The sequence below is a fragment of the Stegostoma tigrinum genome, chromosome 10 (genome assembly GCF_030684315.1).
Source record: "Stegostoma tigrinum isolate sSteTig4 chromosome 10, sSteTig4.hap1, whole genome shotgun sequence".
NCBI lineage: Eukaryota > Metazoa > Chordata > Chondrichthyes > Orectolobiformes > Stegostomatidae > Stegostoma > Stegostoma tigrinum.
This window is the reverse complement of record NC_081363.1, coordinates 76,350,811-76,377,680: the sequence shown is the minus strand read 5'-3', so window position 1 is coordinate 76,377,680 and position 26,870 is coordinate 76,350,811. Positions and strand designations below refer to the sequence as shown.

The 26,870-nt window shown below is 40.7% G+C and overlaps 1 protein-coding gene across 4 annotated transcripts in view; it reads right to left on the bottom strand.

The window, feature by feature from the left end:
* LOC125455913 (regulator of G-protein signaling 6-like) overlaps positions 1 to 26,870 on the bottom strand; it is a 516,870-nt gene that overhangs the window by 21,159 nt on the left and 468,841 nt on the right. For 3 of the 4 annotated variants that reach the window (XM_048538464.2, XM_048538466.2, XM_048538467.2), the window contains 9 exons: positions 22,529 to 22,593; positions 22,280 to 22,356; positions 19,825 to 19,906; positions 18,583 to 18,657; positions 15,752 to 15,850; positions 14,955 to 15,016; positions 12,384 to 12,494; positions 9,167 to 9,292; positions 1,076 to 1,262 (listed from right to left, as the gene is read on the bottom strand). In XM_048538464.2, the coding sequence (XP_048394421.1) occupies positions 1,076 to 1,262; positions 9,167 to 9,292; positions 12,384 to 12,494; positions 14,955 to 15,016; positions 15,752 to 15,850; positions 18,583 to 18,657; positions 19,825 to 19,906; positions 22,280 to 22,356; positions 22,529 to 22,593 (884 nt within the window). The remainder of the gene's footprint in view (positions 1 to 1,075; positions 1,263 to 9,166; positions 9,293 to 12,383; positions 12,495 to 14,954; positions 15,017 to 15,751; positions 15,851 to 18,582; positions 18,658 to 19,824; positions 19,907 to 22,279; positions 22,357 to 22,528; positions 22,594 to 26,870) is intronic. The other variant, XM_048538465.2, reaches the window with a different exon arrangement.

The following is a 26,870-nucleotide window of genomic DNA, read 5'->3' as shown; positions in this document are numbered from 1 at the left end:
GAGATTGAAGAGACTGGGTCTCTGTTGCTGGCGTTAAGTAGAATAAGAGGGCAATCTCATTGAAACTTACAAAAATTTTGACCAAATAGGCAAGGCAGATTCAGAAAGGGTGTTTCTGCTGTCTCTGTTCTAGAACCAAGGAACATAGTCTCAGAACAAGGGACAAACTATTTAGGATAATTTAGAAGATAGGAAGGAAATATTCACTCAGAAGGTGGTGAATCTTTGGAATTCTGTTCCCGGACGCTGTGCAATTCAGTTAATGAGGATGCTCCATATACTAATGAGATCAAGGAATATGGGGGATAGTGCAGGAAAATGGTATGGAGGTAGATAATCTAGAAGGTGGCTTAAGTGAATGGTCTATCTTTGCTCCTATCTTATGAGTGGGAGTCCAGGTTGATGGTGCTCGGTGCACCTGGAGCAAGAAATTCCTGCCACATTTCCTGAACCTTGCCCAGGACTATGTTCCCACCCTGTCCTGACTTTCTTTGTACCTGGTCTGTTATCGCTGGTCTCTCTGATTCCATTTACTTTGTGCTGATTCCGGGATCCTGACCAACATCATACTCCTCCCAGTTTGTTAAAAGTCAAAAGGATGCAGAAGTGGAGGTACATATCCTTGCTAGAGCTTCAAATTAAAACATGCTGGCCTCCTTTAAGCCAGTCATCTCTGCTATCTACCATTTGCTTTCATGAATAGCCCAGTTGTGCATGGATGTTGCATGTTGACTCTACTTGATTAATAGTTCAAGGAGTGGACTAAATGAGACATACTGTGAGCCTCCCTGCCCCTACTCTGCCCTGATCATCACACTCTTTGCACACTCTGTCATTGTAGGGCCCACGTCTATGTCCTGCCCAAGAGTGCCATCTCCAGCATCCCACTTTCTTTTCCATCCTGTTCCTAGGCATCTCTCACCCTGGCACCTCAATGCAGTGTGGCACGTCTCCAATGTTACGCCTCCCTTAACGACCTACACTTCAATAACCCATTCATGGGACATGGTCACAAATAGAACTCCGTTGATTTGTAATTAATGCCATGAAATCTGAAGCAGAAACTTGAACAGACCTGTGCATCTTCAAAGGTGTACCTTCCTGGATCCTTGACATTCTGACTGGTTATCTCATATGAATGGGAGTCCAGGTTGATGGCGCTCGGTGCGCCTGGAGCAAGAAATTCCTGCCACGTTTCTTGAACCTTGCCCGGGACTTCCACAAGTGGTTGTTTCTTCAGGTCCTCTGCCGCTAGCCAAAACCTGCAGAGGGAAGGGAAGGATTTAGGTTCTAACTGAGCTATGAAATAATAGCTTAAAACAATCTGTGAACCCAATCTTTAAATAGCTTTCAGGCAACGCCATTACTTAAACACAATAATGTGTGCCAAGATTCAAATCATCGATTAAACATTCGTTAATCATTGGCTATGCTATTTTGATACGGAATTTAGGTCTGTGAACAGTTAATGCAGAGCTGGCAATATTCTAACATATAGAGATAATAATAAATACTGCAGAGAGACTATTAAAAGGAATTTACTAAAGATTTAGCCATGAAACCTGTAAGAACCGAACGCAGAGTGTTTGCATCCCCACATTACTAGGATTTACATGAATACACCACAATCCTTCATAATCTGAGGATCAACCCTCTCTGGCTTTCTCTCACCCAAATATCACCTACAGCGTAAAGACTGTTCTTTTGCGGCAGAAAGCTTATTTGTCACCAAACTTGTGTCACTGGGAAGAACAAAACTGAAAGGTTTGCAAGCGGCGTCTGCATCAACAAGGTCATCTTATTGCTTTGGCGCAGGCAAGTTTGGGTTCTGGATTGCATCTGCGTCCTGCGCTGATCCATGCAGGTGGCAGCCGAGGTTAGACTGGGCCCAGAACGAAACCCAGCGGCATTGGCAGTGCCTGCGTCGGTAAGGTGGGCCTGAAGCAGGTGGCGGTGGAGTCAAGTTTGGGCTGGAGCGGTACCCAGTGGCATCAGTGGCATCTGCACTGATGAGTTGCAGGAAGGACTCTCAGTGGTGAGGGTGTCGACAGAGGAGAGGTGTTGTCAAAGATTGGCAACTTTCATTGCAGTGAGAGCGCAGTGATGGGGTCCCAATGTTAGGCCACCAGGCCCATGGTGGAGCACTTGACAAGCGGGATTGTAAAGTTGAACACTTCTTCTTTATCTCTTTATTTTTCTGCCTTTATGTTCTATGTTTGGGTTTTTTTGTGTTTTAAGATGGTGCCGAAGAATGGCGACACTATGCAATGCTTTTCACTGTATTTTATAACAAAATACATGTGACATAAAACAAATAAATAAGTCAAATGCTGAGCTTCCATATTCTCCCCCCTCTGTCTGGTTTATCTAATCTATCAGTATTACAATGTTCATTTCAACTCCAAATATTTTGTTCATTTTAGCTCCAACTTCACTTCTTTTTTCACTTGTTTTACATGTCTTTCTTCCTTCCCTCTATCCTTATACACTCTTCCTCCTGCCATCGCTTTCATAGTATGACTGTTCTTGTCCCCTCTATTGTCACCTGCCATTCCTCACTGTTCTCACGGGTGGGAGGAAAAGAGGTGATTTCAGCTTTGAAAGCACCCCCTGAAGTTAGCTTTCACTTCAATACCAGGAGTGCAACTAAAAATTTGAATGAAAATTATTTTGTGGTATCCCAAATTTTGCATGCAGAAACATTAAATTCAAGAGCAAAAATATAGTAACATTGCATTTACACAAGATATTGATAGCTGCAGTAGCCAAGACAATTCTCAATGTCCCATACTTAGATAATCTTTGATAGGATACCCAGGGAGCAGGTTGGCTGCAATGATGCTAAGACTGCCGGGTTATAGTTATGAGGATTGGGTTGAAAAACTGAACGACTGGAAATGAAACGGAGAAAGAGGTATGCGGTTCCTAAATAGGGGACCACAAAACTCTGAAATATTTCAAGAAAAGACAAAGGTGGACTGACAGCTTGCTCACAAAAGCAGCATCTCCATTTGTGCCATGTGTCAATTTTTTTTACTGCAAATACGTCATACATTAAAATAATGAGCTTATTCTTTTATTTCTCACACTTACATAATTCATGGATCTCATTTGCTGATGTATTGTCACTAAACTCCACATGCCACCAGAGATAATGGGAACTGCAGATGCTGGAGAATCCGAGATAATAAAGTGTGGAGCTGGATGAACACAGCAGGCCAAGCAGCATCTTAGGAAAAGAGTCTAGGCCCGAAACATCAGCTTTTGTGCTCCTGAGATGCTGCTTGGCCTGCTGTGTTCATCCAGCTCCACACTTTGTTATCTCCACATCCCACCATGTTTGTCCTTACCCTAATCATTACACTGCTGTACTGTCCCAGATTGTTTCTTTAGATTTTGAAATCTCCCGTCACCTCAACAGTCCCCTGAACTTTCAATTTCAAACCCTACGTGTAGCCCTAGTTGTGCAGATTTGACAGCATTTAATTGTTTTGTTAGTCGACTCATTAATGAATCAGCAAAGTATTAGCACATTGCCTGTAAACAATAAAGTAGCCAACAGGGAAGTAAAACAAAACAAAATAAAAGGCAACATTTCCTTCCCTGCTGAACTAAATTCCTACCTACCAAATTGTCAACTTAGCATTTTCTCACACTGGTGGTAGCAACAGTTTCTATTTACCTATTGATTTTATGATTTACCCCCGAGTTTTAATCACAAAATTAACTTCCTGCTGTATGAATCTATCACAGTTTGTAGAATGGCCTTTACTCCTCGGAGATTTTGAACTCTCTAAATGTCAATTTAACTGAATTATGGAATGCTTGGTGTACAGAAAAATCAGGAAAAAAATAATTACAAAGCACAACAGCTTTGGCACAAAGAATACAGGTCAAGGAAATGTTTTACAAATGTGTTTTTGAGGAAAAGTACATGTGACTCAATGCAACTAATATGGGTGAGAGTTTTTAAATCCTTTTGTGTGACCATCTAGTTACGACCAGGTGAGGAATCAGTTCCCCTCTTTACAACCTCCATTTTAGGTTGCAACAGACGTTCAAGCTCTTCTTAGTATGAGGCATTGACTCTCTCCAATATCTTTCAAAGAAGACATTAACCTGCAGCTCTATCTGACTGCTCAGGTGAATGTGAGAGATTACAGGCCCTGGTTCAAAGAAAACCAGGGGTGTTCTGTCTATTCTCATAGCCAGTATTAATCCTGTAATCATTGTGACAAAACAGATTATCTGGCCAATACATTTGCAGGAGTTTGGTGTGGGCAGTTGCTCCTAAATTATTGGCAGTTGCTCCTAAATTATAACAAAGCTGCACTTCAAAAATAATTTATTACTTATTAAATAAATTTGAGATATCTGGTGACGGCAAGAAGCGCCATATAAATGCTAGTCTATGTTTTGCTCTTGACTAATTGGATGTAAAAAGTAGTAGTTTTGTTCTGGTCACACTCCTGTCCAGAATTGTCCAAACCAGATAACTTCTATTTACCCACCATTACAGTCTCTGTCTTAAGGGACGCTCATTATTTGTATGAGTTCAGAAAGATTTGGCACATGTGGTTAAAAACCAAAGTTCAGAGGTGTGTGCGGGGAATTTAACCAACTAAAACAACACAGATCACTGGTACAGAGTGCAGAGCGGACAGACCAGCTCACTCTGTTACTCACCATGGGCATTGCTACCAGTATTCCTCTTTAGTTGTAAGAAACCACAGAGTCTGCTCGGTCAAGTGTAGGAGAAGAAAACCACTTTTATTCTAACTAGAAGTGTCTCTTGTGGTTAACAAAACATAGTTTATCACATGTTAGCATCTGGTTATAGTTAGCATTCACATGATACAGATTGTTACAGACAGAACTCAGTGTTAGGTCTCATTCTTCCAAGATACTCAGATATTCTGCCCACGTGATAGTTGTAGTGGGCGGTGCCTTTGGCACACCTTAGTGTTAACCCTTTTAGATCCAATACACACACAAAGAGCACTGGTGAACTCTGTCGTCTATGCCAAGTTATAGAGAATTTATCAACTGGTGCAGAGGTTTGTAGGGCTCCTTGAAGCTGAATGGAAAGAAGCTCAGTCCTTAATGGCAAATCTACTACAGCAGCATTCACTGATGACCATGTATGGATGTCAATCATTATCAGTGCCTTAGAATGCCACTTCCATGGAAAACATGCCTTGCACATCTCCTTTGAAGTTTTCTCCTCTCACCTTCAACCTAGTATTTGGCATTTTCCCTGGGAACATGACTCCGACTATCCACCCTTTTCACACCTTTCAGAATTTTATATAGTTCTATCAGGTCGCCCCTCAGCCTTTGACATTCTAGCAAAAACAATCCAAGTTTGTCCAACCTCTTTTTATAGCTAAAACACTGCAACATCCTGGTAAACCTCTTCTGAACCTTCTCCAAAGTCACTATATATCTTGTAGAGTGTGTACACAGTGTTCTAAATGTGACCTGATTAAAGTTTTAAACAGCTACTGCCAACCTTTAGACTTAGTGCCCTGACCAATGAAGTTGAGTATGTCATATACTTTCTTTATCATCTAATCCACTTTCAGTGGCACTTTCAGGGTGCTATGGACTGTGCACCAACTCCAAGATCCCTCTGCATATCGATGGTCTGAAGGGTCCTGCTATTTACAGTATACTTTCCTCTTACATTCGACTTCCCAAAATGCATCACCTCACACTTGTCTGAATTAAACTTCATCTGCTATTTCTCCGCCCAACTTTTCAACTGATCTATTTCCTACTCTATACTTTGACAACTTTCCTCACTACCCATAACTCCACACGCACAAATTCAAAGGATAACACCACTACTTCCATATTCTCCTCCAAATCACATAGCATTCTGCATCGCTTCTGGATTAAACTCCTGGAACTCTCTACATTTCAGGTGTGTGGCAGTACCAACACCATATCAACTGGAGTGGTTCAAGAAGAAGTTCCGGCACCATCGTCTTCAGGAAAACTAGAGATAAGCAATAAACGCTCAGCTTGTTAATGATACCCATATCTGGAGAAGTGAACAGTCTGAGACATTCTATATGTCCACCTATATCCACCCCTGCAAATGTTAAATGGTGATTGTTGAGATAAAGACACATAATTTCTGATCATTGTCCCTAAATAGTAGTGCCTTGGTGATCTTAGTCAAATGCATCTCATTCTCTTCAATAGGCTGCATCACACTTTGGCAAAATACTGCTCAACACTGAAATGTTGTTGAAAAGGATTCTTCTGAATGTGAACGCTGATGTGCCAGAAACAAATACTTTTTTCAGGTCTTAATAACTTGCACAATAATCCATAAATTTCAATGTGTTTCGAATTCTTTTTCACTCTCTTTACAATAAAAAATTGCAGCGGCAGGACAAAAATTTTAAAATTCAGTACAATAACCCTGAAAAAATGCTGGAAAAATTACTACTGTTTCCTACTGCAACCTACTTTGGACTAAATACATGCAAATGTTTCTGCAGAGGACAGAACCAGTAATAAACAAATTTTGTAAGTTATATTAGTCTATTAACAATCCCCAATTGACATTCAACCAGTCAGATAACTGATTTGAAGTGATAAGCTGAAGACGGATAGACAGCAAAAGGAGTTTGCTGGTAACAAGCGAAACTAATAGATAACAAAGTGTGGAGCTGGATGAACACAGCAGGCCAAGCAGCATCTCAGGAGCACAAAAGCTGACGTTTCAGGCCTAGACCCTTCATCCACTCCCGCTAAAATAGTTCATCCATTTCACCAACAGCTTCCACCCCAACCTCAAGTTCACCTGGCCCATCTCCAACACATCCCTCACCTTCCTGGACCCCTCAGTCTCCATCTCAGGTAACCAGCTAGAAACTGATGTCCATTTCAAGCCCACTGACTCCCACAGCTACCTAGAATACATCTCCTCCCACCCACCCACCCTCCTGCACAAATTCCAGCCCCTATTCCCAATTCCTCCGCCTCCGCCGCATCTGCTCCCAGGATGAGGCATTCCACTCCAGCTAAGATTCCAGCTCCACACTTTGTTATCTTGGATTCTCCAGCATCTGCAGTTCCCATTATCACTGAAACTAATAGATATTGACTTGGATTCTATGATTAGTGGCAAAGTGATAGTGCCCACCATTGACCTCAGAGACGGTTGCACGCAGAGCTCCAGCAATCTCTGTGCAGCTGACTGCAGCTTCTGCTGAAGTGATTTTGACTCTGACACCAAGTCAAATGGATCTCCAGGCATCCAGCAACGCAGAGTAAGCAGCCAGGTCCCATTGACAGATTCACACAGATAGCAAACGTGGAAACAAACAAAACGTGTTATCCCTCCATTTTAACCGATTTCATATGGAATTCATAATAATTAGAAGCTCAAATATTCCAGATATTAGCATGACAAAGGACATTCTTGTTAATTTGGTGATTTCTAAAGAATATGAGGACTCTTATAACACACCGTGCAGAGGCGTAGGGAAACTCTGACAGTACTGTTTAAGTTCCCGTGTGTGAGAAGCCAACTGGTGCTAGTTTTGCAGGAGCACGATGGCAATCGCTGACAGTTTCGCCATGAATACAACTGTAAAATCCTGCCCATAATGTTGCTGTCTAGATAGCCCTCGCAATGACCTCAGATTACATGCACTTACATTGTTCTGGCATCCAGTTCCACAGGTACAAAGGCCTTTTGTACAAAGTCCAGCTTTTATTCTAGAGCCTTCACAATGTGTGTAAAACAGTGCTACTGAGCTGCGAAAGAGCAAGCTGGAGTTGATCTTGTTTTTACCAGATGACTGCGCCTCAGCCTTTTTTTTAAGGAGGCACAGGATGACAGCGAGGCATGGCAATTCTGTCACTAAAGCCCACTGTGAAATCAGTTAGCTGAGTTGATACTGGAAATAAATTTGGGATTCTCAGTCTTCATGTCTGAATGCCGCACAGGATATTAGATAATTTGTCATTAAACTGTTTTTTTAAAAAATGTCACTCGTGGGATGTGGGCATTGCCGGCTGTACAGCATTTTTGTTGTTCAGTTGCCCTTGAGAAGGTGGTGGTGAACTGCCTCCTTGAATCGCTGCAGTCCACATGCTATAGGTTAACACACAGTGCCCTGAGGGAGGGAATTCCAGGATTTTGACCCAGTGACAATGAAGGAACAGCGATATATTTCCAAGTCAGGATGGTGAGTGGCTTGGAGGGGAACTTGCAACTCGTGGTGTGCCCATGTGTCTGCTGCCCTTGTCCTTCTAGATGGAAGAGGTCATGTGTTCAGAAGGTGCTGTCTGCTGAGTTGTGGTGAATCTCTGCAGTGCATCTTGTAGATAGTATATAAAAACCAAAAGAGCTGCGGATGCTGTAAATAAGGAACAAAAACAAAGTTTCTGGAAAAGCTCAGCAGGTCTGGCAGCATCTGTGAAGGAGAAAACAGAGTTAACGTTTCGGGTCTGTTTCACCAGACCCAAAATGTTAACTCTGTTTTCTTCTTCACAGATGCTGCCAGACCTGCTGAGCTTTTCCAGCAACTTTGCTTCTGTAGGTAGTACGCATTACTGCTACTGAGCATCAGTGGGAGAGAGAATGGATGCAGTGCTAATCTAGCAGGCTGCTTTCTCCTGGATGGTGTCAAGCTTCCTAAGTTTTATTGGGGCAGCACTTATCCAGGCAAGTGGGGAGTATATTGCCTGCTCAGAAATGTTAGCATACACCTAAGCAGGTGGGACTGGAGCCCTTGCCTCCTAGCTCAAAGATAAGGATACTACCAGTGTGCTACAAGTGCTCTAGCTTCAAGAGCTGCTTAACAGTAGTTACAACATTGAAACAGCAGTTTGACTCGACCAGTCTGCATTAGCGCTTATTTCCCACACTAATATACTTAGTCATATTGCCACAATCATTTATTTCTACTATCTAACCTCGAACCTAACTTATTCTGAAATGTTGATTTTGGCATAATTTCAATTACTACTTTTGGTGATGAATTCCACAGCCTAAAAGCCCCTGTATAGATGTTTTCTCCTATACTCTGTTGTGCATTTCTTGAATTTAATGTTACCTTGACATATCTATTAACTCATCAGTTTAATAGGGTACTTACATTTCTAATTTATTGCTTCTTTAATGCAGCAATGATCACCTTACCTCAAATTCTCAGAGCTGAACTCCGATTCTAGGAACTTTAGAAATTGTTCTCGACCCGCGGGGTCCTTTAGCACCTCATCGAAGGAGAACCCCCATCTCTTCACACGCTGCTGGTTGAGCTCTTTGCTTAAAACATGCAAGACAGGAGGAGTGATAATCTTTGATGTAATAGGAAGCAAGTGTCAATACATTGAGTGAATCTCTTTTGGGAAACAATGTCACTGAGGTCAGAACTTGGGATTTTTACAGCATTATGTCACATTTCCCCAGAATGGTCCAAAGCTATAACAACCAAAGATGTAACTCACACAGCCCCTATTTTCAGATAAAAGTGAACTGCATGGATCACCCTTAAGTCATCTGTAACTATCCTGGTTACAATTCAGCAACTCTGACATGCAACAACAATGCAAATATCCTTTGTATTAATCAGCACCTCTGGGAGTGTGCCAGTTGATCAAATATTCCAGATAATCAACAGGTTCACGTGATCAAAGTAAAAATGCACATTGACTAATGCATGGGGTATACATATCACTGTTATACTTTGTTTACAGCATAAATCACTTCAATAATAATGTAACTTTTGCCTCAAATAAAACTTACTGGTGGATAGCCTTCACACTCGACCTTCGCTGACTAATTGGGTATTGTGGGTATTGTGATAACTCAGTAAATTTCTGTTATTTATTTTCGCCAGTTTATTGAGAGTATTGATTCAAAAGTTGCTGGTTAAAACAATGTTTTCCATATAAAGTATGCACTCCATACAATGACAGCTCTCAGTGATTATGCTTTGAAAATTAATGAAGAAAAAAACCCGACAATTTAATGGGCTCACTGGCAGCTCACACCACAGACTGATCCTTGTTATACAGGATCTCGGCTGTGTTTCTATAGGCACAAGACAAACAGAGGACACGTGCCTTCCCCTGAATCCCCATTGCACCTTGATTCCTGCCTCCAAAGTTGCAGTGAGCTCCATGATCATATGAAAAGCAAATAAGCCATTGAAATATAGATAAGAGAGATAATGGGAACTGCAGATGCTGGAGAATTCCAAGATAATAAAATGTGAGGCTGGATGAACACAGCAGGCCAAGCAGCATCTCAGGAGCACAAAAGCTGACGTTTCAGAGATGAAGGGTCTAGGCCCGAAACGTCAGCTTTTGTGCTCCTGAGATGCTGCTTGGCCTGCTGTGTTCATCCAGCCTCACATTTTATTATCAAGCCATTGAAATATTTCTGGTGGTCTTGCTTCAGGGTAAACCAGGACAGCGCACCACTGCATTCCAATGAATGAGCCACCTAAAGGTTTGGATAAAGGGCTGATGAAGGACAATGGTGCCTCAGGCGATGTACCCTTCCCTCAGTGACAAGTTGACCATCAGCTGAAGCTGAAGTAAGCAGTGCTACCATAAAAAAATCACCACTTGTCTTGACACAACTAGAGGGCTGTTGGTACCAGGCTGTCAGGGCCACTAGCAGTGGGAAAATTCCAGGAAGAATGTCGAAACAAAAGATAATAAAACTCAAGATTGCTTTGTCCTGACAGGGCCCTAATTAGATCACAGCTGAAATATTGTGAACAGTTCTCAAACCTCCAGGGAATCTAAGGCAAAATGTACTGGCATTGGGAGAGAGAAGGTTCATTAGGTTGATCCCAAGTAAGGATGAACCGTTTTATGAGGAGATGTTGAGTGGATTGGGGCTGCGCCCCTTTGGAATTTAGAAGAATGAGAGGGAGCTTGATAGAATAGATGTGGAGCAATTGTTTCACCTTGCAGAAGAATCTTGGACCACAGGGCATAATGGGAGTGAAGGGTGACCCTGTTCGGAAAAAGGTAAAGAAGAATTCCTTCTCTCAGAAGGTAGTGAATCTGTGGAATCCTTTACCATGGAGGGCAGCAAGCGTGAGTCATTAAGGATAATCAAGGTTGAGGTAGACAGATTTTTAATAAGGAAAAGAGTCAAAGGTTATGGAGGAAAGAGGAAAATGGATTCAGGATGAAGAAGTCAGCCGTGATCTCATTGAAAAGTGAAGCAGACTTAATGGGCTGAGTGGTCTATTTCAGCTCCTTTGACTTTTGGTCTTATGATGCACCCTGTATCTGGTATTTCCAAACATAACAGCTCATCCACAATCATAACTCTTAGCCTTCTTATTACTGCTACTCCCAACTTCCCCTTGGATTAACACCCCATTAATTCCCACCCCTGATTGCCATTAACCACAGCCACTTTCAACCCCCTCTACCCTCAATCCTGAACTGCCCCATCTCAGTTTCACCAAAGGAAAAGCAAACCTGTCAGCACATTTCAGAAAGTGATGAAGACAAGTTAGTGACAATGGGGACCTGAAAATTATTTACGCATAAACTAAGGAAAAACAATGTAAATGCCAAGGATGTGACAGAATTCCTGAAATATGTAATATAGAACTTCCTAGTTCTTTGTATTTCCAGCCTAATAAGTAACAAAAATGTGGGAGTGGCGTAGGAAGGAGTGCACATTTCAAAGGGGAACATTTAGGAAATAGTGATCACAGTATCATTAGATTTAGAGTGGGTTATTAAACGGAGGAAAGAGCAATCAAAGGCAATGTTACAGAACTGTAAGGTATTACATTCTTCTCTGAGACATGAATGCAGCAAATTACACACATAGACAGATGAAGTAACAGTCTGAGTTCTTTATTTGAAAATGAGGCTATATATAGATAATGCTTACTGGGATCTCGATGTCGTAAATATGCTTACATTGGGGATGCTTCAACGTGTCAAGTAAAGAGACCAACACAAATTCTGCCGAGATACAGTGATTGACAATCATTTAACTTAGGTTTCCTTAAAGGTGCATGCACATCAGAGAACAGGCTTATTTACACTGGGCTTTAAAGGAATTAAAAACAAAGGCTGCCACAAAAAATGTCCCATGGGAGATTTTCAAGGAAGTATCAACTGGGAGCAGAAGAAAACCTCTTTCTTTGGGTGGGAAAAGAAAGGCCCCCCAAGCTAGAACTCCCGGAATGATGAAAGACATTGAGAACAAAATCAAGGATAAAATGAGGTCTCTAATAAATAACAGGTTGATATCACAATAAAACTTCAAGTTGAAAATAGAAGGAGGACACGGGAAGTGAAAAGGAGAGAAAGAGTGCCCATTCCACTTAATTAACTGTTTCTTTCAACAGCAAGTCCCAAACCTCCTCTCCTACCTGGCTTCCATGTCCCAGAATGTGCTGTCGTCACTGATCCATGGGTTGGGTGGATCTTGTGGTGTCAGCAAGGGATCATATTCCAGATACTGTTCTGCATAACTGACCAAACTGGGAAAAAACAATGCAACAATAAGTGCTAAGGAAAACTGCTGCATATGCTAGACATCGGAAACGAACACAGTGAGACCTGGAAATACTCATATCTGCCATATTCCGTCACGAGTGAAATACAGTTTATAGTTCACGTCATTGAAATTTCAATGGAACTGGGAGGCGTTAAAGTAGTAACTTTAAAGAAAATAAGTATAGATCCAGGGAAAGGAAGGTGGAAAGGACAACAGGGAAGGTCCATGTTAGTGTGGGAAAGCATGGCAAATGGATCAAGGAAGTAATGCAAATGGTCTATAAATGAAAGAGAGAAAAATTGGGTCTAGAAGAAATGTAAACAATGACAGCAGAAAGTTAAAGTGCTGCCATCCAAAAGAAAGTAGGACCAATGGCTATGATCTGTAACAGTTACATTTAATCTTCAGCTGTTTTGGAAGACTGCAAAATGCAGAATTGATAGGCGAAGTGCTGTTCCTCAAATTTCTTTTACACTGGAACAACCGAGGTCAGAGAGCGTGGGAATGGGCTGGACAATTAACATTAACACAATTAACTGCAAACTCACAGGTTTGAATAGGGGGAGTTGAAATCATGTACAACACTCACAATGCAAAGGCAGCCTGCCATATTTAAACCTGCCACTTTTTTTTCCTGTTTAAACACAGCATGTGGGATGAGTGCACCTCTTTGGAGAGACAAGATATTTCATTAACAGATTTAATTCAGGTTTTCAAAGTACGAAGTATGATTCATTGCTGCTCGTCAGGATTTCCAGGCCTTAGAAAACATAGCATGAAATGAAGGAAGTTTAATCCTGCATGTTGGTTGGGTTAAAGGATATGGGACAGCCCTCCGGAAACCCTCATGAGAGTCACTGGTGCCCTATCTACCGACTATGGGCTCTCACTCTACCATTCCCATTACATCCCCCTCCCCAAGCTTTTCTTATTCACTCTTGGGGATTGGGCATCATTGGCTGGCTCAGCATTTGCTACTTATCCTTAGTTGCCCCTGTAGAAGGTGGTGATGAGCTGCCTTCTTGAACTGCTGCAGTCCATGTGCTGTGGAATGGTTGTACGCAGATGGATAGTATAACTATAGCATGACCTCTACCGACTTGTGGTCTACTCCTCTAATTATGAAGGTCAGCATTCCATTCAGTGCTTTGACAACTTTCAGAATCTGTTTTAATGACCATTTTATGAATTTAATGGACAGTTTAATGGATTCACACCACCAAGTCTCTATTGACCTCCACTGTTCCCACTTTTTCACCATTTAGTCCTTTGTTTCATCCTTCTTTGATCCTTATGGATAACCTCACTTTAGCCCACAATCAAATCCATTCATCACAGTTTTGCTCACTCACTTAACCAATAAATATCCTGTGTAGTTTAGTACTTCCACCTACATTACTTACAACGCAATGAAGCTCATTCCACCATCAGAGTTTCAGGATCAATTTACCCTGGCCTCAATTTATGGCTTTATTTTCACATTCGCTTCGTTTACTGATTTGTGTGAGGCACAAATTAAAACATATCTAACCAATATGTGAGAGGACAATTTAAAGTCATTGTCACAAATACCATTGCAACAAAGCAAGTTTATAGCTCAGTGTTAGCGTTTTCACCTCTACACACACTCGCAGTGAGTGGAGACCAGATTTCCACCACTGGTAGCACCCAATGGGAGGAAACGTGGATCCATTATGGACAATCCTCCACTCATTTTATGGGAGCCATAAACCCTCATAACACAAAAGAAAATAAACACCCAATATTACGATGGCTATGGTCATGGGAGAATCCTGAGTAAACAATTACTTACTAGAACATTTTGCTCAGAAACAGGCCATTCAGCCCAAATGGTCTATGCTGGCATTTATGCTCCACATTAGGCCTCCTTCCACTTTGTTCCATTTAATTCATGTTATCCACAGTATCCTATTCTCTCTGTCCAGATGTGTTTATCCAGTTCGCCTGTAAATTCATTCCTATTATTCACCCCAGTCACTTCCTGCACTAACGCATTCATTGGATAATGTGGTTGTCCAAAAGTCCATATTGTATTTATTCATGACTATCATCTTTCTTGTTAGTGGTCATCCGATCTTCAGAGTCCATTTATTGGCTTTAAAAATAGAACAAATGGAACAGAACAGTACAGCAAAGTACAGGCCCTTTGGCCCACAATGTTGTGCCGGCCTATTATCCTACTCCAACGTTCAAACTACTTTGCCCACTCTACATTTACTATGATCCATGTGCCTATCAAAGAGTCGCTTAAATGTCCCGAATACCTTCATAACTTTAAAAACTTCTAGAAGGTTATCATTCTCTTCTCTATTATAAAGAAACCATCCCCACACTCTCAATTCCCTCCTGATTGTTATAACCCTCAATTCTGGCATCATCCTTGTCTAGGTTATTACAGAGTTTTGCTGAATGAAAAATTTACCTTTCAGCTACTTTGGACATTTTTAAGCAATGTCTGTCTAGCTGGATATTTAATAAGGTGATCTGGAAAGAGAAAGAAATAATATTTAAGACAGGCATAAAATTAAGTGAAGCTACATGCTAGTCCAGATAATGCATCCTAAGCACAGTACACCCTGGAATCTGTACATTGTATTCAGCATGTTTAAGAGTGCACTGCTGGTTTTGAGGAAGTGTCACTGGACTAGTAACTCAGAGACATAAGTCAACATTCTGAGGACTGAAGTTCAGACCCCTCTGGTGGGATTTAAATTAATTTAATTAATAAAACTAGAACTGAAAACTGGTCCCTATGGCAGGAGCCATAAAACAATACTTGCCTGTTGTAAAAAACGCACCTGGCTCACTAATGTCCTTTGGAGAAGGAAACCTGTCATCTGTAACTGGTTTGACCCACACATGAATCAAAATCCACAGTAATGTGGCCCTGTACATCAACTATTCTACAGCAGCTAGGGCTGGGCAATAGATGCTGCCTTTTTCAGTGAGGCCCAGACCCTGTCTAGGAATAAAAATAATTCAAATTGCTCGTAGCAAGCCACAATTCAGAATAGCTTATTGCAACCTAATAAAGCTGACCAGGGGCAGGCCACATATTCTCTGATACCAGTGCACTCAGATCTTGCCTCAAAGATTTATTTGTGGCCATTTGAAAGTTTGGCTCGCAGTTTACTAACAAAGGCTATTGATTTATTAAGTGTCCACATTTACAATGGAATATTACATAGAGAATAGAAGTTCCTTCCAATCCTATTTTACCTGCTTCTTCAGATCGTCTTTTGCAGGTTGCTTAGCTGTTGATGCAAGTGAATGTACAGGACTGTGTGTCTGTGAGTCTTCAGAAACCCCATACACCGACTGATTACAAAAGAAAAGTCAGTGTCAGTATCGCATTGATTGATCCCTGTTTCACTTTCAAGTTCTGCCATAGAACAAAAACCACATGGTCTAAGCCTGAAACGTCAGCTTTTGTGCTCCTGAGATGCTGCTGGGCCTGCTGTGTTCATCCAGCCTCACATTTTATTATCTTGGTCTAAACATGCAACTGGAAGCAAGTAACTTAAGGCAGCACCTCAAAAAGCTTGGGTCTTATCAATGCACTTGCAAAGTACGTTACTGCACATAATAATTCAACGTTAGTTGCACAATGCATATTAATGAAGAAACAAGATGATCTGTACACAATCACGGCTTTGAATAAAAATAGAAGTTGCTGGAAAAGCTCAGCAGGTCTGGCAGCATCTGTGCAGGAAAAATATCAATTAACGTTATGGATGTATTCACCCTTCCTCAGCTCTGAATGACTAGTTCCCCCTTATTAGCTTGAGGGAGGAATGCTGGCCAGGACCTCAGGAAGCACTTTGCACCCCAATGCATACTTGCATCACACCTTCTAAGGCCCACTGAAATAAGAAGTTGAGAATTAAGTATAACATTTCAGTTGAGCAGCCGCTGTAACAATCTAGCATTTGATACCACAAGGATTGCCAGCCTAGAGTCCACACTCAAAATCTAATATGAGGATGGAGGCCACATCTGAACAACTTTAAAAAGCCAGCATGCAATCCATAAACTAAATCCCTCCAGCAAAGACAGTTCTGAAGAAGAGTCTTATCGGACTGGAAACATTAACTTGGTTTCTTGCTCATGGAGTCATAAAGTACAAAAACAGACCCTTTGGTCCAACCAGTCCCAAATTCAAGCAGTTATGCCTGCCTGCTCCTGGCCCAAATCCCTCCAAACCTTTCCTATTCATGTACTTTTCCAAATGTCTTCTAAAAGTCGTAATTGTATCCAAATCCACCACTTCCTCAGGAAGTTCATTCCACACATGAACCACCCTTTGTGTATACAATTTGCCCCTCGTCTTTTTTAATTCTCTTTCCTCTCACTACAAAAAATATGCCCCCCAGTCTTGAAATTCCCCCATCCTAGGGAAAAGCCAACTACCATTGACTGTCTCCATATCCCTCATTATTTTATAAACTTCTCTAACTCACCACTCAACCTCCTACATTCCGGTGGAAAACATTCCCGCCTCTCCACAGATACTATCAGACCAGCTGAGACTCACCAACATTCTCCATTCTGCCAAGACAGTCTGGCAGGCAGAAATATTGTGGATGTAAAATGGGTGCCAATGTTGATGGCAATGCACCATGTCCTCTGAATGAATCTCCTCTTCTTTTATATAGCTCTTCTGCATGCTTAAACACATGTTTTCAAAAGGATTCAGTAGGTTTGCCAATTTGTTTCAAATTTAATTGTGCTCAATCTGACTACTTATTGCGAACCCAAGAACCATATGTTTCTGACATAAATCTTTTCATTTCCTCTCTGGACTTCTCGATATCAGCTGCACAAACATGGGCAAGACAGAGATTATTGTTTTTTTTTGCCTAATTGAAAGGCATTTCTATTTTAATATCAAATATTGATTGCTTTGCAATTAAAAATTCAAAGCTTTGGTGAAACAAACATGGGCAGGACAGAATACTTCTTTTCAATATCTTGGACCCCATTGACTCCAAACGCTAGCTCCAATGGTACAGTACAGCTCACAGATGGCAAAAACCCTCTGTAACTTAATCTAAGTTGTGAGACTTCATGCTCAAATTTAGATTGTGAGCTCCATTGCGCTACATACCAATAGAGTCATCATAGTCCGATTATCATCCATCATCATCAGACAGTAGGTACTTCTGATAGGCAAGTACTGGAGAACAATTAGCAGCAGACATCCCAACTATTTTTCTGTCTTAAGTCAATGGGATGCTAAAATATACTTTAACACTAGCACAAAATGGAGGTTGAGTGGTGGAGAACGTTACACATCTGGAGGCATGCATTTCTCAACTGAAGTTCTTTCATTCTTTTTAAAAATCAAACAAGGATGCCGCTGGAGTTGGTCGGTTTGAGCTATACAGAGGGGCTGAATAGGTTGGGGCTATTTTCCCTGGAGCATCGGAGGCTGACGGGTGACCTTATAAAGGTTCATAAAATCATGAGGGCCATGGATAAGGTGAATTGCCAAGGTCTTTTCCCCAGGATAGGGGCATTCAAAACTAGGGGCAAAGGGTTAAAGTGAGAGGGGAAAGATTTAAAAGGGACCTAAGGGGCAACTTTTTCACGCAGAGGGTGGTGCGTGTATGGAAAGTGTTGCCAGGGGAAGTGGTGAAGGCTGGTACAATTACAACATTTAAAAGTAATTTGGATGGGTACATGAATAGGTGGGGCAAATGGGACTAGATTAATTTAGATGGTTGATATGCATGAATAAGTTGGACCAAAAAATCTGTTTCCGTGCTGTACAATTCTCCGATTCTAAGTCTTTGGAGGAGAATTCACTCCATTATTTGATGGATTATTTACTTATGGTTGTTCCATTTACTTTTTAATTCTCAGAGAAATAAATTGTAGGCTGTTTTCATCAAGTTCCTTCACAATTTTTCATCATTGAGAGACAGCATGGACTTTAAGTAGAACTTAATCTGAAGATGCCACTACAGAAATTTGTTTCGACAAAGTTCCACAAAAGTTTGAACATTTCCTCTTGGAGTGAGTTACGGGAAGGTTGCTTGAACACACACCTTCTTCACTTTGTTCGGGTTTTTCATCCTACGACACTTCCTGATGTCCATTTCGGTGGTGTTCACACAGCCAGGCTGCAGAAAGGAGAATAAAAAGGGATTTTAAAAGAGAGACAGTGAGAATCTCAATGGGATTTTGGCCGTTCTGCTGTTCATTGCAGAGTTTACTTTCCAATTTTCATCTTCATCCGTCTTCCATCTTCTCTGTACCTGAGATATGACATCAGAGCCTGTAGTACTGACAACACACTGGTAGATGCCTCTAATCACACACAATGACAGCAGGCAACCTCAATGGAGTTTTCTTCAAATGGAGAATGGAATTGACAATGTTGGTCTGGATAACATTGGTCATTATGTTGAAAAATTCAGGTTTCAAGGGACAGAACTTAGAAGGAATTCATAGATAAAGCGGATCTTAAGGAACATTGTTGTGGTGGCTACCAAGAAAAGATACTTTGGCAGTGTAACTGGGTGTGAGGTACATTTAGATGGAGTCCTGCACAGAGGGAATGGTGAGGAAGCAGCAGATGAGATTATGGGCGCTTGGGTCAGAAGCAAATAGCAATGACACAATGAGTATCTGCCTTATCTAATCTTTACTGCTGTTCAGGACTTGCAGTAGCAATTAAATAAAGAAATTTTAACACTTGCAATGTGAATATGCATTCAGACAAAAGAACAATTTGTATTTATGAAGACTGTCATTGTAGGGAGTTCTTTACGGAGGTTAAGTTCTCTGTGTGAATTAATAAATGTTTCCCCTCTGTTTGTTGTTTCGTTAACTGATGATCCATTGATTACCATTTTCAGGTATGCCATGACTTTTACCTTAGTTTAGAAGATGCTTTCATTTTGAGTCACTTGAGCTATTAAAGGGACACAGATACACATTTTAAAAAGTAGTAATTTCAATAAAACATTAGAGAAATTATGGATTTAGTGTCACTTGCTCGGCAAATTAACGGTCACCAGGATCAGAGTGCAGCAAAAATGAGTATATGGTCAATATACAATTCCATTCCTTTGTCGAGGAGCCTCATCTGTCACCACTGCAAACCTGAAATTTTAAGTATGTGATTTTCTGGCCATTTTCATTAATTAATGGTAAAAATATTTCAAACGCTGAACATGGCTCTATTTTGTTACAAGCTCCTACAGCTGAGGTGCCCTGTTGGTTGCACTGTGCTAGACAATGGCCTCTGCAATTACATCAAACAGATAAAGGTTAATTATACTCACAACAGGTCGATGAACATCCCAAAATGCTCTTTCTTGGCTGTCCAGGATCTTACGTTCCGTCTTGTCCTTTTTCCTGTCAATTCTAAAAGAAGATGATATCAACTTCCAAAGGCACGTTGAATTTAAAAGTCAGGCATTTCTCCGGTGTGCTTAAACTATGCAATAACAACAACAGTTTCCGGAGCTGCAATAGCAAGTTTCATAAACACATTCCTCACTATTTGTGGTAATTAATGGCATAAAAATCACCCAAACCCAGAACACGTACAATGTAATCCATGTCTTTCTGACCTCTGCAAAGAATGAGCAGTTCCATGCTCTGTCAACATTTTTAACTTGCATCCACCTACTAAATTGGAGAAAATCTTTTCAAATTAACACTGCAGGGTGTTCAGGTCCAAAGCTGAAAGGTTTGCCTTAGGTCAGGATAATCAAGCCAGGGCTTGAATTTTGCTATTTGATTGGCTAATCATAAAAAAACTTAAGTAATAATTGAAGAAGCTACAATGTAATCCTGATGGGGGCTTTTGTGGCACAGCAACCCTCCCTCTGAACCAAGAGACTACAGTTCAGTTCCCACCTGCGTAAGAACATTTCAGAACAGTTTGCTGAGAAAGCCTCTAAAATCTCAATGGAGCATTAAAATCAGAGACTTTCCTGCCAAAATAAGATGGGCTAGCACACCTAAGTTTTGACTATATTTCAAGCACATTTAAGCCATTTTCTGTGAGTCCAACTTAATGAAATAGTGTTCCTCCCCTTAAACATCATCTGTCTGATTGTTTAAGCTAGCAGTGGACAGTGTAGAGTAAAAAGTAAAATACGAGCTTAGAAAGATCTGAGGAGAGGTTCTTTTGAGAATCCCAATGACATTGAAAGCTTGGGTGTTTTCATCGTTATGGAGCGTGGTTTCAATTTATCACCAATCAGAAATTATGCAGTATAGTGAGCTGGGGTGGAGAGTGTGGATGAGTGGTGTTGGCCAGAACAAGGGAAATGGCAGCTGAAAGTGACCCCCGTAACTTCACTAAAAAGGTTCATGCCGACTGGGAACATGCAAAGCATCACTGAAGAAAGAAATGACAAAAAAAAGGTGTAGAGCTGGCTGAACACAGCAGGCCAAGCAGCATCAGAGGAGCAGGAAAGCTGACGTTTTGGGTCGAGACCCTTCTTCAGAAATGTTGGGTGGAATTCACCCAGCATGTTTTGCAAGTAGGAAATAAGATATTTACATTGCGTGACAGATGTAATCACTCTGTTAGCCAATTTTCAATAACTAAATTTATGATAAGTTTCTGCAGTTATGTCAAAACAAAAATAAAGATATATGGATGCTGGAGATGAGAAAGAAAAACAGAAATAGCTGGAAAAAAAACTCAACAGATCTGGCAGCATCTGTGGAGAGAAAGCAGAGTTAATTTTTCAGGTCCAGTGACCCTTCTTCAGAATAGTTCAGTTATTTTCTGTTTTTGTTCCTGCAGGAAATAGCTGATAGTGTGTTAATATGATCGCAGTCATTGTGGTCACTTTCTCACTTTTTATAAACCACGGTGAGTGTAATTATATCATTATTTCTATCATACTCTCAATCCTTTTATGTATGAAATATTTTATGTGTGCCCTGGTGAAAATAATTTCCACTACTGCTTGCACATTTCAACTTTACGAAATGTATGTGAACCAAGATCTAATACACTACAAGTCCTGGGATCCAGGACTAAGCAAGTGTGCAGGGATTGCACAGTGGGAGTGGCATGTGAGACCTGAGAGAGGTGTGGTGCTGGGCTCTTGGGTCCTGATTGGCCAATGGGGGAAATTGAAGGAGTTCACAGTTATTAAGATAGGTTTGTCCATTTAATATTCTAATTAGACATATTGTTTCATTTGGTCCATTTTTAGATGCCCCTTGCGGCATGCAGCAATTTCAAAAATGATGGATAGACACTGTGCCATTCTTGTTCTTAGACATGAGCTAAGGTAGCACATAAGGCTTTCCTGGTAGCTTCCCTCTTTAAACAGTTAAACAACACAGAAACCCACCTGTACGGAAGAAAATCAAGCACATACCACTTTTATAGCAAACTGCCATCAGGAAAATTGTGGTACCCATAGTTCTCAAATTCTACTGAAAATACTGCCTTTCAAATGAGGTGGGAATACGTGTTTTTTAAGGTTTAGTATCTTCACAGACAGCTCTGATGAAGGGTCTAGGCCCGAAATGTCAGCTTTTCTGCTTCTGAGATGCTGCTTGGCCTGCTGCGTTCATCCAGCTTCACACTTTATTATCTTGCTTTAGGCTGCAATTAGTTTAGGAAGTGTTCCAAGAATGCCCCTACGACAGAATACGTGACGACAGAACGACACGATATGAGCAAGGCCATGTAAGAACAGCTTGCACGTACACATTCCTAATGGTTTCTTATTTTGAATATTCATAAGGTTATTAGATACATACTTCACTTGGGCCTCTGCTTGCATAAAGATGAACTCCCATTTTCTTGCAAATGCTCTCTGCAACCTCGCCAAATTTTCCTGCAGAATGAATAGTTTTGTGTTAAAACAGAAAACAAGTTTCTGCTCTAGTTTTAAAGGAATCATTGATATACGTTAGTGCAAGTACTGACTGGAATCCATGAGATAGTTTTCAAAATATTTGTGTGGCATTGCAATTGTCTACTGTCAATTATAAAATTAGTATACCTACGGCTTCATAATCTGCAAGTTCCAGTCTTGCTTTATTCTGCATTGTCCGCTTGCACAGGTAGATCGCTGTGACAGTGAAAAAGGATAAAATAATTAATTATGCTTTTAGGATACATGAATTTCTCCAGTTCCTAACATTTTAATTCATTGGCTGTTGCTTTCACCAGTGTCAACAATGAGAAAACATTCAGGGCCATCTTACACATTGCCATTTACTCAAAAAAAAAACTGCATTCAGTTTGCAGAAGACTACCAATTCTTAACAAACTGAATAAATCTCAAAAAATATTTGTGAACGTTCTTTGGCAATAAGTGTGTGACACTGTCATTTACCTGGTTTTCCCACAGAGGATCCTGCATCAGTTGATGAGCTTAGCTGTCATACAGCTCTTCAGCAGGAGTCCCCGTAAAGAGTAGGGGAATATCTAGACCGTGAGTAGCAAGATATATTGTTGCATGATAGGACAGAACAATGGACGGTGATTAGAGAACAAAAGAGCTTCTCTTAAAATTGGCTAACTAGACCTAACATTCAGAGGGTCATATTATTTTGACTATTTGTATATGATCTGTAAGAAACTTTAGTAATGAGGAGAGATTGAAGAAGTTGGGACTGATCTCCTTGGCGATAAAAAAGCTTACGTAAGATCTGATTGAAGCTTTCAAAATTATGAGCAGGTTGGACACAGTGGATAGGGAAATGCTCTTTTGCTCATTCAAGAAGAAAAATGAGAGGGCATAGATTTAAAGTGATGTGCAAACGAAGCAAGGGTGATGTGAGAGAAAAGCACGTTCACAGGGAGTAGTTAGGGTATGGAAACGAACTGCCTGAAAATGTGGTGCAAACAAGCTCAATCCATGCATTCAAGGGACATTGGATGATTATTTGGACAAAAATGGTTTACATGGATATCGGGAAAGGGAGATTAATAATGAAAACAGTGATGGGTTGAATGACCTTCTTCTGCACTGTAATGATTCTGTGGTTCTGAATTGGAATAGGTGGAAGGTTCCAAAGGGGATGTCCTAACAGATGTCACAAATAGTCAACATATGGAAATGCAACATTGTCTGAGTTTAAGTGGAATTGAGTCTGGTGAGTTGGCAGATAGATTCTGAGACGTTTCCACTTTGGCTATTCAAAGACAAACCAAAGAGCCTGGTAAAACTATAGACATGAATCAGCCCAGCAAAGTAATCAAAACTGCAAAAGAGAAATGAAATTTCAGCAATATTTTTCAGGAGATCTTTGAAGAAATTTTAAAGAGAAGAAATAGTCCATGAATCCTGAACTGCCTGCTGGCCAATTAGCCACCCCTATAAGGAACTCTAGACTGCTGACTGCAGCTTTGGTCTTTTAGACTCTATCCTGAGAGCAAGGTCATTGTTAAATTGGTATTCCACAGTAGTTCATTATGTTGCGAATCTCTTGATCCTTTTTCAATCTGTATGTTTTGCAAGTGGGCCACTGCTGTGAAATAACCCTTCCAGTACTCCAGTCCCCATGTCTCAGAATATGTGAAACAAACCCTCTTTCTGTACTAGTTTTACAACAGTGCTGTGGTCCTTACAAAGTCATACTTTGCAAACAGAGGAAGTATACCATCACGGACTAAAAAGGGGAAAAATAATGTCACAATTTGTCGTTAGGGAATTTATTTTAGAACTTGCAATCTGTCCATAACACACAGCACAAACTAATTTGGAAGTAGATAAGACAACCTCAGCTGATCAGTCAGGTAATGAATTTAGTGTATTCATCAACAGGCTTAAAGGGAAACGTTGAAATAGGGAAGGTCTGTAAATACTGATATCATGAAATTAGCGATGACATAGTCTGTTCCCAAATGGTTAAAACAAGAACACAAACAGAAAACGCTGGAAAAGCTCATCAGGCCTGGCAGCATCTTAGAAGGCAAAAAACAGAGTTCATGTTTCAGGTCTGGTGACCCTTCCTCAGAACTCAAAGGGTTAACATTAGGGATTGCATTAGGAGTTATCCAGTCTGATGATACCACACAGTCTTGACTGGAGAATTAGTTCAGCTCTAGATCCCAAAGGCATCAGATTTATCATTGCTGGTTCCTGATGGTCTTTGTAATTCTGCCTAACTGGCTTAGTTAGTCATGCAAAACACTGCAGTTTGTTGTTGCGATGAATGCCAAGGCCTTTCTTGTTGACAGTCACGATCTTCTATCACTGCACAACTAATCAGACAGATTGTTAAACCTACTACTGAAAGGAGTATTACCTCACTTTCATGGTTATGGATGTGCACAACCGTCCATTGAAAGGGTGCATGTGGTGTTCACAGGCCTTTACAGACCAGTGGGAACCAAAGGGGCTTGAGTGCATGTTCACTCCAGAGAACGCTTGTTCAGGTTTGACTTTGGCAAGTTTTCATCACTGATTTGTCAGATTCCATTAACTGGCTGATTTTGTCTTTGTTCCAGTGTTGCCATTGTCCAATCAGTTGATGTTTTAAAAGAGCAGAAAGTAGGATTGTTTATGGAAATTGTATTGCATTTTAGAAGAAAGAAATAAGCTACTGATGTGCTTATTTGGTGGATGACAAGACACTTACTACTGTCTGATTTTTTGCTATAAGCAGGGAGCATTGGATGGAGTGGGTAGTGAGATAGATGGAGATTTGTCATTGATTGCAATTGCATTAACTAATGCCTACTTCATTAACTTTAGGTCAGAGATGAGGAAGTTTTTATTTCCCTCCTGGCGAATTGTACAGTTTTGAAGTGGAAGGCAGGGGGAGCAGGATCTTTAAAATTTTTGAAGCACAAGGAACCCAGGTTTGATTCCAGCCTTGGACGACTGTCCGTGTGGAAATTGCACATTTTCCGCACTCCATGTCTGGGTGAGCTTCCTCTGGATGCTCTGGTTTCCTCCCACAGTCCAAAGATATGCATGTTAGATGCTTTGTCCATGCTAAGTTGCCCGTTGTATCAGGGATATGCAGGCTAGGTACATTAGCCATGGGAAATGCAGAGTTACAGGGATAGGGTAGGGCAATTGGGAATGGTCATTTGGCTCACTGAGTTCACCCCGACTTTCTGAAGAATATTCCATCTCTTCAGAAGGTCAGAGTGGACTCAATGAGCCAAACGATACGCTCCCACATTGTCGAGATTCTATGAAGTAGATAGATTCTTAGTAGGCAAGGGAATTAAAGGTTATTGGGGTAGATGGGAATTCGGGGCATAACCAGATCAGCCATGATCTTATTGAACGGTAAAACAAGCTCAAGAGGCAAAATGGCTAACTTCTGCTCCTAATTCATATTGTGTTTTGCACGGTTTTTAGGGGCTGGCTAAGAGTGGTGTTGGAAACAGAAACTAGTCACCTCCAAATGTCAGCATGGGTAAAGGACCTAGGCAGGTCCTGCAGACGCCTGAGGGAAATCTCACAATGATAGTCAAACACCTCAGAAGAAGAAACAAAATTCCATGTCCACCTGGCTCTCTCACTCTTTGCAATGGGATGGCAATCTCCATGTAATCAGAAAACTTTTCATTAAGTGAAATACCCTGTTAAAGCAATTTTTAAAATCTGACAAATGAGCTACATGGCTGAGATAAAGAGTGCTGGCATGATTTATGGTTATCCCATAAAAAGCTACTGCCTTGGTAAAAATTAATTTTATAAGTTTCCACGCAGTCTACTGCAAAATAAAATTTCAAGTGATTTGCATCTCAACTATGCAATTTATGAATGCAGAAGGAATGCAATATAAAACATGAGAAAGAATAATCGATTTATTGGACAGAAAACTATGATTTTAATTAGTCTTTTCTACTTTGGCCGTGGGGTTTGGCATTATACAGTATACAGAAATGATGTACACAAAAAAAATTGATCAAAGTATTCTCATTTATCATGCTATTAATGGAGATTTCATTTGTACTACATACAGTAGCTTGTTTCTTTCATGTGAAAAATTCAATGATATTTAATGGTCTGTCAAGCATTTTATAACAATCCTCTTACTAATACTCACAGTCCAAGGTTACATATTGAACTAAGCAAGTTCAGTTCTTTTCCTTTGATGAGGTAAGCTATGTAGAAGTAAAATGTAAAGGCCAATATGGTACCATTGGATGCATTGAATTGACAAACCAAGATTTTGTTTTGTTTGAAAAGATGTGGCCATCTCCCCATGAGAACTGAGAGTGGATGGCATTGTGAATGACAAGCTGTTGTAACACTTCCATTGGATGGTTTTTCAGTCTGGTCGCGAATTCTGGTTGATTTGTAGCATCCACAATATAATAGAGTAAAAAGGGGTTGATTTTCTTGGTGTCTGTAATGTAATTATGGCAATTTCCTTT